Source organism: Danio aesculapii, chromosome 20, assembly GCF_903798145.1.
Source record: "Danio aesculapii chromosome 20, fDanAes4.1, whole genome shotgun sequence".
Taxonomy (NCBI): domain Eukaryota; kingdom Metazoa; phylum Chordata; class Actinopteri; order Cypriniformes; family Danionidae; genus Danio; species Danio aesculapii.
In genome coordinates, this window is record NC_079454.1 from 2909466 (window position 1) to 2928980 (window position 19515).

The following is a 19515-nucleotide window of genomic DNA, read 5'->3' on the forward strand; positions in this document are numbered from 1 at the left end:
CCTGAAACACTTCAGAATACATCCTGCTGCTTTTGTCAGCATCACATCATTCATAAATACAAGAGAACCAGTTCTATTGACAGCCATACATGCCCATGCCATGACACCACTACCACCATCCTTCACTGCTTAGGATCATGACCAGTTCCTTTCCTTCTCCATACTCTTCTCTTCCCATCACTCTGGTACAAGTTGATCTTGATCTCATCTGTCCATTGGATGTTGGTCCAGCACTGTGAAGGCTTTTTTAGAACTCTAATCTGGCCTTCCTGTTATTGAGTCTCACCAATGGTTTACATCTTGTGGTGAACCCTCTGTATTCACTCAGGTGAAGTCTTCTCTTGATTGCTTACTCTGACACACAGCCAATTGCCAATTACTTTTGGACCCTTAACAAGTGGGAGGTGCGTATGCAAACTGTTGTAAAAATGTTAGAATTGTGTCCAAATATTTATGGATCTCAATGTATATATATATATATATATATATATATATATATATATATATATATATATATATATATATATATATATATATATATATATACATATTTATTTATTTGTCTATGTAAACAATGTCTTCACTGTACATGAAGATGTCAATGGACCTTATGAAAGTACCATAACTGAACTTACCAACAATTAAACAAAATAAAATAAAGTGTTAAGATGTTTATCTGACTCCTAAGGCTTTCTGGTAGAGCTACTCCTTATTTGGCTTGTTTCAAATCCATAGGAGTAAGTCAGAAGAAAAATTTCGGCACAACAACACTAATTTAGCAATGATAAATAAACTGGAGAGTGGAGTATCAGAGCTGGTGCAGATATATCTGCACCTGCACTATCACCTGCGGTTGTTGTTGTGTTTAGCAGTCACTCAAGCGGCGCAACCCATTTACAACCCAGCCCACTGCAGCTCGAGGGTGTCCGAGTGTTCAAACACAGTATACCATGGCCTTAAAGGGCCCTCAAAATTAAAATACAATTTTAGACGCTAGTATCAGTATTTATTTTAAGCTAGTGTGCTCTGAAACAGTGACAAAATTAGCATTTAGAAGATATAAACATCCAAAACCTGCAGTTAGTCGCTTTGTCACCATTTCTCCTCAAATCTCCAAACCAATCCAATTCTCTCTGGTGTCTGACATGCCCCACCCCCTTTTTCCCATTGGCTTTCCATTTGAGAGAAATAAACAGAGCGGCTGATAGAAAAGTTGATGCTAATGATGCTGGCTGATTCTGATGCTAATGAAACTAAGATGCCACCATCAGTGCCAGCGAGGAAGTGTGCTGTCTGCGTTTGTGGGCACTTTTACACTGACCGCAGAGGCTCGAGCCATTTGCTCCCTCTTATCCCCGAATTTTATTTCACATCACACTGGCACAGAGATCCATATGGCCTGGAGATTAAAATCTGTTTGACTAGTCTACTCAAACAAACACATTACAAACTCAAACACATGCTGTTGTTCAGCTGAACACATGCGCACACAGACACACACACACACACACTCATACTTGTATACATGGTTTACAGGGACACTCCATAGGCATGATATAGCCCTACCCCAACCCTATCCCTAAACCCAACCCTGTGAAAACTGGCAACATTTGAATATTAAACTGATGACTGCATTAAGTATGATTTTTAAGCGTTCCTAATTAGGACACTGGTGTGACCCTGTTAACCACCTTAATAAAGTACAACTAAGTCATACCCATTTTCCCAAGTACACGTGTTGGGGAAAGTTACTTTAGAAAGTAATGCATTACAATACTGAGTTACTCTTCAAAAAAGTATAGTTGCGATCAAGGGCGTAGGTTTGCACTTGACATTGGTGGGGACGAGTGAATACAGTCCCCCCACACCCCCGCCAAGAATGAATATTGTTTTTTATTTTATATTATATATTGCTATTAATTATTCAACTGCTATTAAAATATATTATTAATTAGTCCTCTTTTCATACAATTAATAAGTTAAATTAAGTGAGGTTTACTTATAAACTATTTTCGAGAGGATCACGTGCTTATGATCAACACGGCTGGCTCCTTATTAGCTCCGTAACCTGCCCCATTAGATGATTATGGAAGCATTATAAATAACCAGAGTTTTTCACTCCAGTTATCTTCGTCTTGAAGCTTCCACCCCTACTTCCTCCCCCTTTTCTGATAGGGCGACACGGTGGCCCAGTGGCTAGCACTGTTGCCTCACAGCAAGAACACCGCTGCTCTAACCTCATATTGGGCTGGTTGGTGTTTCTGAGCAGAGTTTCCATGCTCTCCCTGTGTTTGCGTGGGTTTTCCCCGGGTTCCCCGGTTTCCTCCCACTGTCCAAAAGCAAACCATAGCCAACCGACTAAACCAATTATCACCCAAGACAACCTCAGTTCACACTTCTCACACGACGACAAGCAGGGGAGTTCTCGAGACCTACCTGAGCTCGAACTCCCCTCTCGCCCTTCTAACAGGAGGGAGCCCCGGGCTCGAGGATATTACGAGCTCAGGGCTCTCTCCCGGGACAGCATGCCAAATACGCTTTATTGATTATCAGCTAAGTGTGAACTCTTGAAATAGTCAGGCGAGTAGCTAAGGGGGTTCAGGTGGTTTGAAACACCTAAAGTTGGATTATTATTATTATGTTTGAATTTATCTCATTAATCAAATGGCCAAATTCTCACTGAGGGAGGTTGAATGTGCTGGCCAGTTTGTTATTTGCCAATAGGCTTCAGTTTTTAATTTAAAACAAGTTAACAGATTTCCCCAAAAAAATTATGATTAAAAAAAAATGTGTTTTAAAACTAAGTATATTTTCATATTTGAAGAGTTTAGATGCAAAAACCTCTAAATATCATTTCATATTTTCTTCTAAAATGAGCATTTTTCTCCAACTCCTGTGTGTGGACTCAGTGATTTTACTTTTATAGTGACAAATACGTCCTTTCCATTGCCTTTAAAGTGAAATAACTGAACATAAATATACGAGGCTGAGAAAAATGCTCATTTTACATGGCTTTTAGAGGTTTTGGCATGTAAACTTTTCATTTCTTTATTCTAAGATTGTGTAAATAAACAAAGCAATTTGACATAATAGTAGGAAATATTTTTGGTACATCAAAAAGTGTAGTTAAAATAACTTTCCAACAAGATAATCCAGCTAAAATGAGTTCTTAATATTTCACTAAAATGTAATCTTTACACCTCAATGAAACAGAATGAATAATTAATCAGGTGAATAAGTGCAAAAAGGTTCAGTTTTTCAGAAAACAAATAACCCCTCCTTTCAATAAGCTGGACACCAATACTCCGATTTTAATATGATTAAGATAATACTCTAATTAATAGTCTAATATGTAAACAGCGATTTTTGATTCCCTTAAATGACCACCGAGTCACAAAATGTGGAGGTTTTTCTTTCCATTCGGCATGTGGTATCAAACTCCATTAAAACAAAAGTCGAAATATTAAAAATGAAACATACGAAATTACATGAAACTCCGGAGGAAACGCTGGAGATGCGACATGAATTATTTTATACTGAAACTTTCCTTCTGAAAGTCCTTCCTTGGTCTTATCCATATTTCTTTTCATGTTGAACACACGTCGACCACAACAGGAAATAAAAAAAACTGCAAATGCGTCAATTGCCTTCATTTTTTAACGCGTCAAATATTTCAAATATCGCATTAATACAAATTAACGCACTAATTTTGACAGCACTAATTATTACATAACTCGTGTTACTCCAAGACTCCCCATGCTATTATATAAATTGGTGTCGCTGTAAACCACATATACCTGTACACACACACACAGTCACACACACATGTTGGTACTGGTGGTTTATGAGAACTCTCTATAGGCATCATGCATTTTATACAATTAAAATGACTTATTATATGGCCCTAACCCTGAACCCAACCCTCACGGGAAACCTGTGGTGAATTCTGAATTGGAAAACACCCAACCTTTTTTAGTATGATTAAGCTTTTGAATAATGAGGATACAAGGAATGCCCTCATAAACCAGCATAATAGAGTACAACTAGGTCATACCCATGCTATTATACACATTTCTGTCCATTTACACCAAAATAAACACACACACTTGCACAGCTTTCATTATAGGCTCTCTCCACAGCTGTAATGATGTTTCTACTGTACAGACTGTATATTTCCTGCTGTCCCCCTAAACTCAACCCTCACAGCAAACAATCTGCACTTTAACATTTTCACTTTACAACATTCTGTCTGATTTCTATCACATTTTTAACCCAGTGGTTGGATTTGTCCATATCTGACCCAACATTACGTTCCTACAACCCAGCATTTTTAGAGCATCCAATGTTGTCAATGTTATGTCACCAGAAAATCCAAAAATAGAAATATGGATAAATCCAAATTTGGGTTATGGTTTTTCCATTAAATGTCATTTACATTTTTAAACCAATGGTTGGGTTATTCCCGGTTTAAGCCAACATTGTGTTTCAATAACCTTTTTAAAAAGCGCACATTATTGTGTCACCAGATAATTTAAAAACACACAATACACAAAATGCTGGGTTGTTGAAACCCGATGTTGAGTCAAATATGGAGAAACCCAACGTTGGGCAGATTTTTTCAATTAAATTTCAACGATACTTTTTTTGATTTGTTCATATTTGACCCAACATTAGATTCCAACAACCCAGCATTTTTAGAGCACACAATGTTATCTATGTTATCTCTCAAATATAATTTAAAAATACACAATAAAATGCTGGGTTATTGAAACCTTACATTGACTCATATATGCTTAAACACAAAGTTGGGTTCATGTTTTTATTAAATTTCAATTACATTTTTAAACCAATTGTTGGGTTAGTCCATGTTTAACCCAACATTGTGTTTCAATGACTTTTTTAGAGCACACAGTACTGTGTCACCAGATAATATAAAAATACACAATAAAATGCTGGGTTGTTGAAACTCAATGTTGAGTCAAACATGGAGAAACCCAACATTGGGTTGTTTTTTTCAATTAAATTTCAGTGACACTTTTTTTTTTTTTTTTTTTTTTTTAGATTTGTTCATATTTGACCCAACATTAGATTCCAACAACCCAGCATTTTTAGAGCACACAATGTTATCAATGTTATCTCTCAAATATAATTTAAAAATACACAATAAAATGCTGGGTTATTGAAACCTACATTGACTCCTATATGGATAAACACAAAGTTGGGTTAATGTTTCCATTAAATTTTAATTACATTTTAAAACTAATTGTTGGGTTAGTCCATGTTTAACCCAACATTGTGTTTCAATGACCTTTTTAGAGCACACAGTACTGTGTCACCAGATAATATTAAAATACACAATAAAATGCTGGGTTGTTGAAACCCGATGTTGAGTCAAATATGGAGAAACCCAACACTGGGTTGATTTTTTCAATTAAATTTCAGTGACACATTTTTTTTTTTTTTTTGGATTTGTTCATATTTGACCCAACATCAACAACCCAGCATTTTTGAGCACACAATATTATCAATGTTATCTCTCAAATATAATTTAAAAATACACAATAAAATGCTGGGTTATTGAAACCTTACATTGACTCATATATGGATAAACACAAAGTTGGGTTCATGTTTTTATTAAATTTCAATTACATTTTTTAACCAATGGTTGAATTTGTCCATTTTTGACCCAACATTAGGTTCCAACAACCCAGCATTTTTAAAGCACACAATGTTATCAATGCTATATAACCAAGATACTTTAAAATACACAATATACAAAAATCCTGGGTTGTTGAAACCCAATGTTGAGTCAAATATGGACCAACCCAATGTTGGGTTAATTTTTTCCATCAAATTACAATGACACTTTTTAACCCAATGGTTGTCATTTTAGAGCACACAATATTGTCACCAAGAAACTCCACAGATATAAAACTGCTAAGCAAAATAGTCCATGTAAACTTTGTAAGACTGAAGTATTGTAACCTCTAATCAACATTTCTCCCTGTGTCGACTTCCTCAAATTCCCATCTGCACACAGCACAGTGTGAAGTCTTTCAGGGCTGCTGCAGATAGATCATTAGTTATTGGTACAGTGCCATTAAGCGGTTCTGGTCAAGCTTCAAAACGCCATAAAAAACTGATCAAATGTGCCGTCAGATTTTATCCCAGATCACAGGACTTTCCCAGCGTGCTTCACAAGGAAAACTGTCACATGAAAATGCACATTTGGGATTAGCGAGGGACATCAGTGCTTTTAAAAGAAGCTACTGTTCAGTTATTCAAGGGTGTGTAGTTGCCAACGTACGAACAGCTTGAAGAAATAAAACATTTCCAGACTACTTAGGTTGTGGATGAAAGACTGTATGTAAAGAAATGCCAAGAAAATCTAAAGTGTATATGCTTTTCACAACCAAAGCCACTCTTCATTTTGCATTAAATTGCCATGGTGTCATTAAAAGAGAACCGTCAATCAAATATTAGCTTCACACTGTCTATTACTCATAATCTCAAATATACACTACCTGATAGAAGTCTTGTCGTCTATCTAAGTAGAACAGCAAATAATAACTTGACTTCTAGTTGATCATTTGGTATCAGAAGTGGCTTATATGAAAGCTAAAGGCCTCTAGATTACGCTTATTTGAGCACAATAAAATATGATCATGCCTTGATTATTAATGATTTCATTAGGACAGTAAGGTCTGACTTTGCTTAGACAAAAGTCTTGTCACTTAATACATTGTTCATACTTTCCATTTTCCTTAATTATCAATTTTCCACATGTTATCCATGTTTATTTCTCAAAGACGTGCAAGCAAACAACCAAATAAAAGATTTCAAGAAAGAAAAAAAGCAATTGATTTACTTACTAACATATGAGGCCCTTAACTTCTTACCCCTAATTGCAGGATGCAAAATGGAGGCAAACCCTCCCAAAAAAAGGCAATTTTCATGATACTAAAAATTATTTTTTGTTCACAAATGTATATCAACATAATCATGAAGGTCTCTAGATTCATCCAAATAAAACAAACCTTATAAGAGATCTAAAGTTTTTGTCAAAAGTTTAAGTGGCAACTATAGTTGGCGGTGGGCAAATACCTTGTATGTACATAAACTATGGGGTATTAGGGAATAATGTGTTAATAAGTTAATAAATCAAGGTTATTGGTTATTGGTTTAATGATTTTTGCTTTCATAATACCCCATGTAAACATAACTTAACCATTTAACTGATATCTTTACTTTAAAGTAGCCTTTTTTGATACACAATTTGATATACAGCAAACAAATAAAATCAACTTCTCCCTCTGGTTCCTCTCCTACAAAGAGTTAAAACGCTGAGTGAACAGAGAATAATGAACTCCTGCTGTTAAAAAGCAGAATCACTGAATAAAAACACAAAACTACAACCAAATTCACAACCTCAGGCCCTGCTGTTTACAAAAATACCTTATTCACACCAATATGACAGTTTATACACTATACTTACACACATTTCTGTCCAAACAGCTTGTAAAGTAGATTTTTCACCATAGGTGCTCTTTAAGACTAATTTCATGTTCATAAAATTATATAACAGATAATTTCCGGGGGTTCAAATCAAATGGTTTTATAATTTTAAGCATAATAAATGTGTTTATGAATATGAATTGATCTTTCGAAAGCAGTTGTTTTGAGAATGCCAAATGTTCTCCTCTTATTCAAATTTTACATTGAAGGATTCTTACCCCGGGAACTATAGTTGGCACATATTCAAATACAATTTTCTTGAAAAATAAATCAAAAACCTGGAGAAAATAAATGGAAAAACATGTTCATATAGGACACTATTAACAAGGCTACATGCATAAAACCATTAAAAAAAATTTGGGCACAAATGACAGTGCTTCTTCTAGGACTTTTTCCAGCTGTGGCGGCAGGCCTTTTTTACACAGATCTACCATCTACCTGTGGCGTTATTTCAATGACAAATGTCATGAGCGCAGTAAGTGGAGATCGCATTTGTGTAATAGCCTACGAGTATGCGAATCTCTGCTCGTGCACAAAACTTCTTGCACGCCCCCTCAAATATACGCTGCTCAATCGCAGATCTTCTTGTGCGCGCTCAAATAAACGCTGCTGAAGTGCGATTTAGTGCGTTTATGTAACAAGTATGTCTACAACATTTATTACGCTAGGAATATTCATAAGACCTACAGAGCGGTATTAATGCATCCTGAAGTGAAGTGAAACGGCTGTACGTTGTGTTTGTTGGCCTCACACATCACACACCTGTCAGTCAGTCAGTCAGTGAGTCAGCATGTCACCTTAAAGGGTTAAACAAATGACGCACAGCACTACTACGGTTACAGAAAAGTTTGCGCTGTTATAATTCACTTACCTTTTAATATGTTTTGGTGCGATTATCACCCGCTATTAAAAAAAACACGACTGAATGTTTTGAACGAATCATGCCATGTAGCCGTGGCGGGATCAATTTTGGCGTGGAAGAATGAATGTAGCGGAAACAATGAATGGGTTACCAGAAATAATGTACAGAACAGAATATAAAGTCATGGTGCAGTGGGAAAAGAATGAATATTGTGTATGACTCCATAAATCACATGGATTCAGTTTAAAGGGGACAGTTCACCCAAAAATCTAAATTCAGTCACCATTTACTCACCCTTCGCTTGTTTAAAACCGATTTGAGTTTCTGTCTTCTGTTGAACACAAATGAAGATATTTTGAAGAATGTTGGAAACCTGTAACCATTGACACAAAACTTCTTCCACGCCCCCTCAAATATGTGCGCGCTCAAATAAACGCTGCTGAAGTGCGATTTAGTGCGTTTATACAACAAGTATGTCTCCAACATTTATTACGCTAGGAATATTCATAAAACCTACAGAGCGGTATTAATGCGTCCTGAAGTGAAGTGAAATGGCTGTACGTTGTGTTTGTTGGCCTCACGCATCACACACCTGTCAGTCAGTCAGTCAGCATGTCACCTTAAAGGGTTAAACAAATGACGCACAGCACTACTACGGTTACAGAAAGGTTTGCGCTGTTATAATTCACTTACCTTTTAATATGTTTTGGTGTGATTATCACCCGCTATTAAAAAAAACACGACTGAATGTTTTGAACGAAAAGCTGTAATGTAGCCGTGGCGGGATCAATTTAAGCGTGGAAGAATGAATGTAGCGGAAACAATGAATGGGTTACCAGAAATAATGTACAGAACAGAATATAAAGTCATGGTGCAGTGGGAAAAGAATGAATATTGTGTATGACTCCCATGCCTCCATAAATCACATGGATTCAGTTTAAAGGGGACAGTTCATCCAAAAATCTAAATTCAGTCACCATTTACTCACCCTTCGCTTGTTTAAAACTGATTTGAGTTTCTTTCTTCTGTTGAACACAAATGAAGATATTTTGAAGAATGTTGGAAACCTGTAACCATTGACACAAAACTTCTTCCACGCCCCCTCAAATATGTGCACGCTCAAATAAACACTGCTGAAGTGCGATTTAGTGCGTTTATACAACAAGTATGTCTCCAACATTTATTACGCTAGGAATATTCATAAGACCTACAGAGCGGTATTAATGCGTCCTGAAGTGAAGTGAAACGGCTATACATTGTGTTTGTTGGCCTCACGCATCACACACCTGTCAGTCAGTCAGTCAGCACGTCACCTTAAAGGGTTAAACAATTAAGAATGAATATTGTGTATGACTCCCATGCCTCCATAAATCACATGGATTCGGTTTAAAGGGGACAGTTCACCCATAAATCTAAATTCAGTCACCATTTACTCACCCTTCGCTTTTTTAAAACCGTTTTGAGTTTCTTTTTTTCTGTTTAAGACAAATGAAGATATTTTGAAGAATGTTGGAAACCTGTAACCATTGACTTCAAGTACGTATATTTTATATTGACTTCTAGTATTTCTTTTTCCTACTATCGAAGTCAAGGGTTACAGGGTTCCAACATTCCTCAAAATATCTTCTTTTGTGTTAAAGAAACTCTCGGATACCTTGTTTTTATATTTTCTATTGTGTTGTTCCTCGCCAGGGAACAACAAGGTTTGTGTGAAGTAAATGGTGAGTTGATTTTTGGGTGATGCACTTCAGTGTATCTAAAATCTGATGTAATCCAGGTCTTCTTACCTGTCGCAGCGTGATCCGGTGTACCCCGGCGGGCATCGGTCGCAGATCACCTCGCCCCTGCCATCCACACGACACGTGGGACTGAAACTGCGATGTTTTTGAGCAAATATGGAGACAAAAAGACATACAAAAGATAAGCGAATTAAAAACATCCTTCCCGTTAATCATCAGCGCTCTCTCTGCCTCAAACCCTGCACGGCGAGGCCATTAGCCCTAGCATGATGACTATTGGGCTATTTCAGACGACACCAGAGCCTGGCTGAGGGGCATGCTGGGAATGCGGAGGCCAGCGACGCTTTCTTTAGATGAGGAATGCTCAGCTGTTGGCTTCTGGGAACTCTTTCGGGATTACCCACTAGCATGCTACAGCCATTATTAGCCTAGTGCTGAAATCATAGACCCCATCTACAGGTGCTACTCATAGATGCTAACATGCTAAAAATAAGATCAGTCCAAACTACATTATGGTCTCAACTGGGGTTCTTTGAGCACCAAAAGTGAATATTCTGTCATTTGTTTATGCTATATCTGTACCAATGTGGCTCTGGCACCAACACAACAGTGCTTTGGCTCTCCTAACAGCCCAGTATAGCAACAGACTGCGTACAGCAGCAGACACTAAGGAATGTATGCGAGAAACAGAACAGCCATCAACAGACCGAGGAAAATTAGGGGACTTTGAAAGACTGCAGTTATTCCTATAAGGAGATCTTCAGTGTTATTACCAAAAGCAGGGTTTCACCAAGTCATATTTGACTTTTTAACACCATTTCACGAGTTCACACTTGCAATAGTTTCAGAATAGAGCGTATTTGGCGTGCTGTCCGGGGAGAGGGCTCTGAGCTCGGGGAAGACACCCAAACTCGAGTTATTCCTCTTATCAGGAAACAAAGAGGAATAGGGATTCGAGCGAAGTATCTAGCCCGGCCCCAGAACGCTCCCCCTGGGATTGTAATGCTTAAGAGGTGAGGTGACGGGGTGGTGGAGGGATGCTAAAGTCGTAAGATGCTGCAGGTAAGACAGCTTTGGTATATATATAGGGGTTTGGTCAAGAACTGATTGGATAATAGAATAATTGTCAATGACGTATTTGATACTGAAACTTCTGCACGTGCTCCTCCCGAAATTTGTTTATAAAACATCACTATGAGAAGATAGATAAGAAACAGCAGAGGACCAAGTACAGAACCTTGAGAGACACCACAGCTAATAGAGAAAGGTTAAAATGTGCTGCTTTTTAATGGATTTTACGTTATAAACGTACTGTTCCTTAACTGCTCATTGTTAGTAAAACATTAACATACATTAACTAATAAGTGTTACCAATGGTACACATGTAAAATGTCAGTTAGTTGCTGCTGTATGTTTTTACACTAACATCAAGGCTCCCACAGTTTCAGTTTACCTGTTAATCACTTATTCATTTTCCTTAAGCTTAATACCTGATTTATCAAGGGTAATCACAGCAGAATGAACCGCCAACTATTCCAGCATATGTTTTACACAGCAGATACCCTGCCAGCCTCAACCCAGTACTGGAAAACACCCATACACTCCCATTCACACACACTCATAACACTACAACCAGTTTAGTTTCAATTCACCTATAGTGCATGTGTTTCTTTCTGTGAGGCCACAGTGCTAACCACTGAGCCATCTTCAAAACATATCAACAAATCAGTTCTAATACATGCTGTTCTATTTGAAATCTGGGAACGCGTCTTGTAAACTGTGGAGTGGGTGAAGCCTATAGTGGTTTGAAGCATTAATGAGCATTTTGGGGGCAAACTGCGGTCCTTAAATATGACGTATCTGTCATCAAATGGTTGTTGTTGTAAATGTGCTGGTTCTGGACGTACTTGTTTGAGGGGCTCAGCAGAGGACAGGCGCAGGGCTGACAGTCGTCTGCAGTTCCTTTAGTGGCGTCTCCGTAATATCCAGGAGCACACTGGCCACAGTTCGGTCCTACAGTGTGATCCCTGCAGCCCTACAGCACACGCACACACATTTACAACACAGGGACAGACAGACAAACACATCTACGAAACACTGCAGATTCTGATAGTTTCACAAAGCACAATTCACCTTAAAGCATGAATAGGTTTACAAGAATATAAAGCCAACAATTACTAAGCATCAGATTTTTTTTTTTGTGTCTGAAACAGTTTGTTTAAGGAACAACTCTCCCTAAGACCACCCTTACTTAGAGCCAACTGTGCTCTGATTGGTCAGAAGACTCTACTCTTCTCTGATTGGTCAGACAGCTCTGGTCTTCTCTGATTGGTTAGATGGCTCTGCTCTTATCCGATTGGTCAGATGGCTCTGGTCTTGTTGGTCAGATGGTTTTTGTCTCTGATTAGTCAGATGAATCTGCTCTTCTCTGATTGGTCAGATGGCTCTGCTGTTCACTGATTGGTAAGATGGCTCTGGTCTTGTTGGTCAGATGGTTTTTGTCTCTGATTAGTCAGATGAATCTGCTCTTTTCTGATTGGTCAGATGGCTCTGCTGTTCACTGATTGGTCAGATGGCTCTGGTCTTCTCTGATTGGTCAGATGGCTCTGCTGTTCACTGATTGGTAAGATGGCTCTGGTCTTGTTGGTCAGATGGTTTTTGTCTCCTCTGATTAGTCAGTTGAATCTGCTCTTCTCTGATTGGTCAGATGGCTCTGCTGTTCACTGATTGGTAAGATGGCTCTGGTCTTGTTGGTCAGATGGTTTTTGTCTCCTCTGATTAGTCAGATGAATCTGCTCTTCTCTGATTGGTCAGATGGCTCTGCTGTTCACTGATTGGTAAGATGGCTCTGGTCTTGTTGGTCAGATGGTTTTTGTCTCCTCTGATTAGTCAGTTGAATCTGCTCTTCTCTGATTGGTCAGATGGCTCTGCTGTTCACTGATTGGTCAGATGGCTCTGGTCTTGTTGGTCAGATGGTTTTTGTCTCCTCTGATTAGTCAGATGAATCTGCTCTTCTCTGATTGGTCAGATGGCTCTGCTGTTCACTGATTGGTAAGATGGCTCTGGTCTTGTTGGTCAGATGGTTTTTGTCTCCTCTGATTAGTCAGTTGAATCTGCTCTTCTCTGATTGGTCAGATGGCTCTGATCTTCTCTGATTGGTCAGATGGCTCTACTCTGCTCTGATTGGTCTAATGGCTTTTGTCTGCTTTGATTGGTCTGACTTGCCAAGTTTGTTGTGATTGGTCAAATGGCTTTAGTCTATTCTGATTGGTCAGATGACTCTAGTCTGTTCTGATAGGTCAGATGGCTCCCCTCTGCAGTGACTGGTCAGATGACTCCAGTCTGCTGTGATTGGTCAGATGGTTTTTGTTTGCTCTGATTGGTCAAATGGCTTTGTCTGCTCTAATTGGTCAGATTTGCCAAGATTGTTGTGATTGGTCAAATGACTGTATTCTGTTCTGACTGGTCAGATGACTCTAGTCTGTTCTGGTTGGTCAGATGGTTTTAGCCTGTTCTGATAGGTCAGAGAGCTCCACTCTGTTTTGATTGGTCCGTTGACTCTAGTCTCCTGTAATTGGTCAGATGGCTCTACTCTGCTCTGATTGGTCAGATGGCTTTAGTTTCCTCATACTGGTCAGATTGCCAGGTCTGTTCTGATTGGTCAGATGGTTTTAGTCTGTTCTGATTGGTCAGATGGTTTTAGCTTGTTCTGATTGGTCAGATGGCTTCACTCTGCTGTGATTGGTCATTTGAATCCACTCTACTGTGATTGGTCAGATGACTTCACTCTGCTCTGATTGGTCAGATGGTTTTAGTCTGTTCTGATTGGTCAGATGGCTTCACTCTGCTCTGATTGGTCAGATGATTCTATTCTGCTCTGATTGATCAGATAACTATACTCTGATCTGATTGGTCAAATTGCTTTACTCTACTCTGAATAGTCAGATGACTCTGTTCTGATTGGTCAGATGACTATTCTGCTCTGATTAGTCAGATGACTTTGCTCTGATTGGTCAGATGGCTCTACTCTGCTCCAATTGGTCAAATAACTCTACTTTGCTCTGATTGGTCAGATGGCTCTACTCTGATCTGATTGGTCAAATTGCTCTACCCTACTCTGATTAGTCAAATGACTCTTTTCTGCTCTGATTGGTCAGATGGCTCTACTCTGCTCTGATTGGTCAGATGGCTCTACTCTTCTCTTACTGTACTGTGTACCAATTACTGATGTCTCATTTCAGACAGGTAAGGCCTTAATGCAGCTTTATTACAGACCGCACGCTAGCTCATTTTAGACGCTGTAAACTTGCACAGAAATGTATTATTCCCACACACAGTACCTGTGTCACTGTGTCACGCAAAATATCAAACCGGCTACCTTCAATTCAAATGAATATAATAAGGTGTAACGCAATATATAAGTGTCTGACTCCTAAAAGCAGCATACGTCAACAGAGACGCACACATTTAATCAGTCTCACACACACACATTGTCTGGCTAATGGATCGGAGGGGTGGTGGCAGTGTTTCATCTCTGAAAGGTAAATAAACATGCAGAGAGTGATAATCACAGCGCAATCCATCGTCACAGTCACACACACACACACACACACAGTCACACACACACGTAGTCATGCACAAACATAAGAGCAGGTATTACCAGGCAGTGTCCGGTGAGGTCATCACAGCGCTCTGTGTGTCCGTGGCATTGACAGAGTTCACACACACCGCGGTAGATCGTCCCGTTGACCCGCCGGTAGCCCAGCGCACACATCTGCACACACACATCAAACATGCCGATGTTATTACGATTACGATGTTAGCAGACCATAGTAGGTGAGTGTGTGTGTGTGTGTGTGTGTCTGTGTGGGTGTGTTTGTGTGTATATGTGTGTGTTTGTTTGTATGTTAATGTGTGGGTGTCTGTGTGTGCGTGTGTCTGTATGTCTGAATGTGTGTGTCTGCATGTGTGTTTGTCTGTGTGCATCTGTATGTATGTGTGTGTGAGTGTGTGTGTGTGTGTGTGTGTGCACGTCTGCCTGTGTGTGTGTGTCTGTATGTGTGTAAGCGTGTGTGTTTTGTCTTTAAATGTGTTTATTTGTGTGTGTGTGTGTGTGTGTGTGCGTGTGTGTGTGCGTGTGTGTGTGTGTGTGTGTGTGTGCATCTGTATGTGTGTGTGTGTGTGCAAGTGTCACTGTCTGTATGTGTATGTCTGTCTGTGCGTGTGTGTATGCACGTGTGTGTGTGTACATGTGTGTGAGTGTGTATGTGCGTGCATTTGAGTGTATGTGTGCGTCCGTATGAGTGTGTGAGTATGCGTTTGTTTTTGTCTTAATGTGTGTGTTTATGTGTGTGTGTGTCCATATGTGCGTCCATGTGTGAATGTGTGTGTGTGTGTGTGTGTATGTGTGTGAGCGTGTGGGTTTTGTCTTTAAATGTGTTTATATGTGTATGTGTGTGTGTGTGTGTGTGTGTGCGTGCGTGCGTGCGTGCGTGTGTTCATATGTGTGTGTGCATCTGTATGTGTGTGTGTGTGCGCGCAAGTGTCACTGTCTGTATGTGTATGTCTGTCTGTGCGTGTGTGTAACTGTGTTTGTCTGTGTGTGTGCGCGTGTGTGTGTATATACATGTGTGTGAGTGTGTATGTGCGTGCATTTGTGTGTATGTGTGCGTGAGCATGCGTTTGTTTTTGTCTTAATGTGTGTGTTTATGTGTGTGTGTGTGTCCATATGTGCGTGCACGTGTGAATGTGTGTGTGCATGTCTGTATGTGCCTGTGTGTATATACCCATCTGTATGTGCGTTTGTGCACCTGTGTGTGTGTGTGAACATGCGCATGTGTCTGTATGTGTATGTGTGTTTGTCTATATGTGTGTGTGCGCATCAGTATGTGTGTGTGTGCATCTGTAAGTGTGTGTATGTGTGTGTCCATCTATGTCTGTGTGTGTGCATGTCTGTATGTGCGTGTGTGGGCCTATATGTGTGTGTTTGTGCATCTGTGTGTGTGTGTGCGCTGCTGTAATTGATCAATGCTGTGCTAATTGACGGATCAGTGTACAGCACGCAGCTCTTTGATTTCCTCAATGAGGCAGCAGATTTATTTCAGTCTGAACTCAAGCACAGGGGAGGTTTATAGAGCGGCTGATAAAGACCTTCTCAGAGAGAGTGTGTGTGTGTGTGTGTGTGTGTTATTAAGCTCTACTTTCCCCTTCACACCTGGCTTTGTTTCATTAATGTGTCTGAAGGAGTTTACTGCCTACTGCTGCCTTTGGCTGGAATGGCTCCTACGTTATTTGAAGTCACAATCCACACTATTAACAGAGGCTTTCAGCTCAACACACGACTAACGATCTGCTTATTAACAGTTAGTAGGGCAGTACACTACAAACATACTTACTTTGTCATCTTATTTCTTTTCAAAATATCTAAAAATAACTTCAAATCGAGAAGAATTTCCGGTAACACTTCATAATAACCACACACCAATCATTTATTAGGCATTAGCATCCAGTGAATTCATGATCTGTTAAGCATTAACTCTGCATTAATAGATGTTAGTAAGCAGGTTATGCCTTCAGCTACACATGCTCTATTCTCAACCCAGGCTCATTCTGAAAACGTAGTCCCGTGGACATTTCTGGAGGCCGCGAAAAACGAAGCCGGAGGTACATACGGCTGCATTTAATTTTTTTAAGCGAATGCTGTGGGGCGGTGTGACGCCGTTCCTTTCGGCGCTTGCCGGCCGACCGCTCGCCTCCATGTGGAGGGCTTTTCCACAGCAACCAGTTTGTAGGTGGTATTAACAAAGTGTGAAAGTACAATTATTAAGTCAAGAATACAGCATTTGTAGCTGCAGTTATAAACAGCTTATTAACGTTTATTAATGTATAGTTAAAGCTTAACAGATAATGAACTAACTATTTGCTAATGCTTATTAAATGGTTTATAGTGTGTGGTTATTTTAAAAAGTGTTACCCTCATTTCTAATAACTGATTTATTTTATCTTTGCCATGATGACAATAAATAATATTTGACTAGATATTTTTTAAGATACTAATATCCAGTCTGACTTGACATTTAAAGGCTTAACTAGGTTAATTAGGTTAACTAGGCAGGTTATGGTAATCAGGCAAGTTAGTCTACAGAACAAACCATTGTTATACAATATCAAAAAATACAGCTTAAAGGGGCTAATAATTTTGACCTTAAAATGTTTTTAAAAAAATTCAAACTGCTTTTATTCTAGCCGAAATAAAACAAATAAGGCTTTCTCCAGAAGAAAAAATATTATCAGAATTACTGTGAAAATTTCCTGAATCTGTTAAACATCATTTGTGAAATATTTAAAAAAGAAAAAAATAAATAACTCAAAGGGGGGCTAATAATTCTGACTTCAACTGTATATATTAGGCATGGGCTGCTATAAGTTTCTGATGGTATGATACTCTTGGATAAAAATATCACGGTATCACGGGATTGTGTTTACTACAGTAAAAACATGTCTTAAAAATGTCTTAGTAAAAAAACTACATTTTTCCCCATTTAACACAATATATTACATTTTAGGAAACATTTATAATATTTTGGAACAGGAAACATGTCAGGCGTATTAATTAAAATAAACCATTGACTTCTACAATCTTCATTAGCTTTAAAAACAGATTTCCTTACAGCACATAAAAAACAATTAAAAAAACTCTACATATACCTTAGAAACGGAATAACAAAACATTTGTGTGGTTTTACCTTGACTTTTTCAAACCGGGGTAAACCTTAAAACTGGTTATCGTCCCATGCCTAATATATATAAATATATATATATACACAGTTGAAGTCAATTATTAGCCCCCCTGTTTATTTTTTCTCTCAATTTCTGTTTAACAGAGCAGATTTCTTCAACACATTTCTAATCATAATAGTTTTAATAACTCATCTCTAATAACTGATTTATTTTATCTTTGCCATGATGACAGTAAATAATATCTGACTAGATATTATTTAAGACACTTCTATACAGCTTAAATTGACATTTAAAGGCTTAACTAGGTTAATTAGGTTCACTAGGTAGGTTAGGGTAATTAGGTAAGTCATCGTATAAGGATAGTTTGTTCGGTAGACGATCGGGAAAAAATAGCTTAAAGGGGCTAATACACTGAAAAAAATTACTTAAAGATGATTCCTTGGATTTACTCAATTTTTTTAAGTTAAGTGGTTGTAAACAATTTACTTTGGTTGAATTTAAACAATCAAATTAAGTTGAATATTGCTCAATTTAATTTGTTTGTTTAAATTCAACACAAATAAATTGTTTGCCACAGTTTTGCATGCAACACTTTTTTCAGTGTAATATTGACCTTAAAATGGCTTTTAAAAAATTTAAAACTGCTTTTATTCTAGCCAAAATAAAACAAATAAGACTTTCTCCAGAAGAAAAAATATTATCAGACATACTGTGAACATTTCCTTGCTCGGAAATATTTAAAAAAGGAAAAAAATTCAAAGGGGGGCTAATAATTCTGACTTCAACTGTGTGTGTGTGTGTTTGTGTATACATATATATATATTATTTTATTTTATTTTTTATAAAACTTGACAATCCAGCAATATCTCACAAGAGTGTGGTTTCCTGAATATTAGTACACTGCAAAAAAAATCTTCTTACTTAAAGGTTTTGTCTTGTCAAAGACATTCAAAGCATATTTTCCGTCATATTTTCAGATTTTCTTTTAAAACTGAAATGATAACTTTGAGTCATTTTTTTTTCTTCGCTGATAAGATATACAGCCAGGTCCACAACGTTCCTGTGTTACTCGGGCGATACTTCCGGGTTTATTCCCACCGCAGGCTCGATTTGGCTTTTAAAATGGCAGCCGCGTGAAATCAGTCTACAGCAGGGCTGTCCAAACTCGGTCCTGGAGGGTTGGTGTCCTGGAGAGTTTAGCTCCAACCCCAATCAAACGCACCTGAACCAGCTAATCAAGCTCTACTAAGTATACTAGAATCTTCCAGGCAGGTGTGTTGAAGCAAGTTGGAGCTAAACTCAGCAGGACACCAGCCCTCCAGGACTGAGTTTGGACACCCTTGGTCTATAGCAAGTGTAAAATCACCACAGCAGATTGATTAATATAGATAACATATGTTACCATCGCAACTGTAGAACGAGCAGTTTTTAACGTCTAAAAATCAGTGGAAGTCTTGATCTGAAACATGCTAATGGCTGCTCGTACATGACGAATAAGGTCAACAGAATGGTTCAATAACACTTTAGCAATCCTTCTGCATGACTATAGTATAGTGGAAGTGCTCAGTGCATTTTGGGATTGATGTACCCATGGAGAACACATGTGTCGCTGCTTTAAAATCTGGTCACCTAATGAGGCAGAATAACTGTGCGGCTGCT

At 38.5% G+C, this 19515-nt stretch overlaps 1 protein-coding gene across 1 annotated transcript in view; it reads right to left on the bottom strand.

The window, feature by feature from the left end:
• Positions 1-19515, bottom strand: part of lama2 (laminin, alpha 2) — a 326666-nt gene that overhangs the window by 163195 nt on the left and 143956 nt on the right. Inside the window, 3 exon segments of the mRNA XM_056480993.1 lie at positions 10165-10251; positions 12024-12151; positions 14777-14890. Of these exon segments, the coding sequence (XP_056336968.1) occupies positions 10165-10251; positions 12024-12151; positions 14777-14890 (329 nt within the window).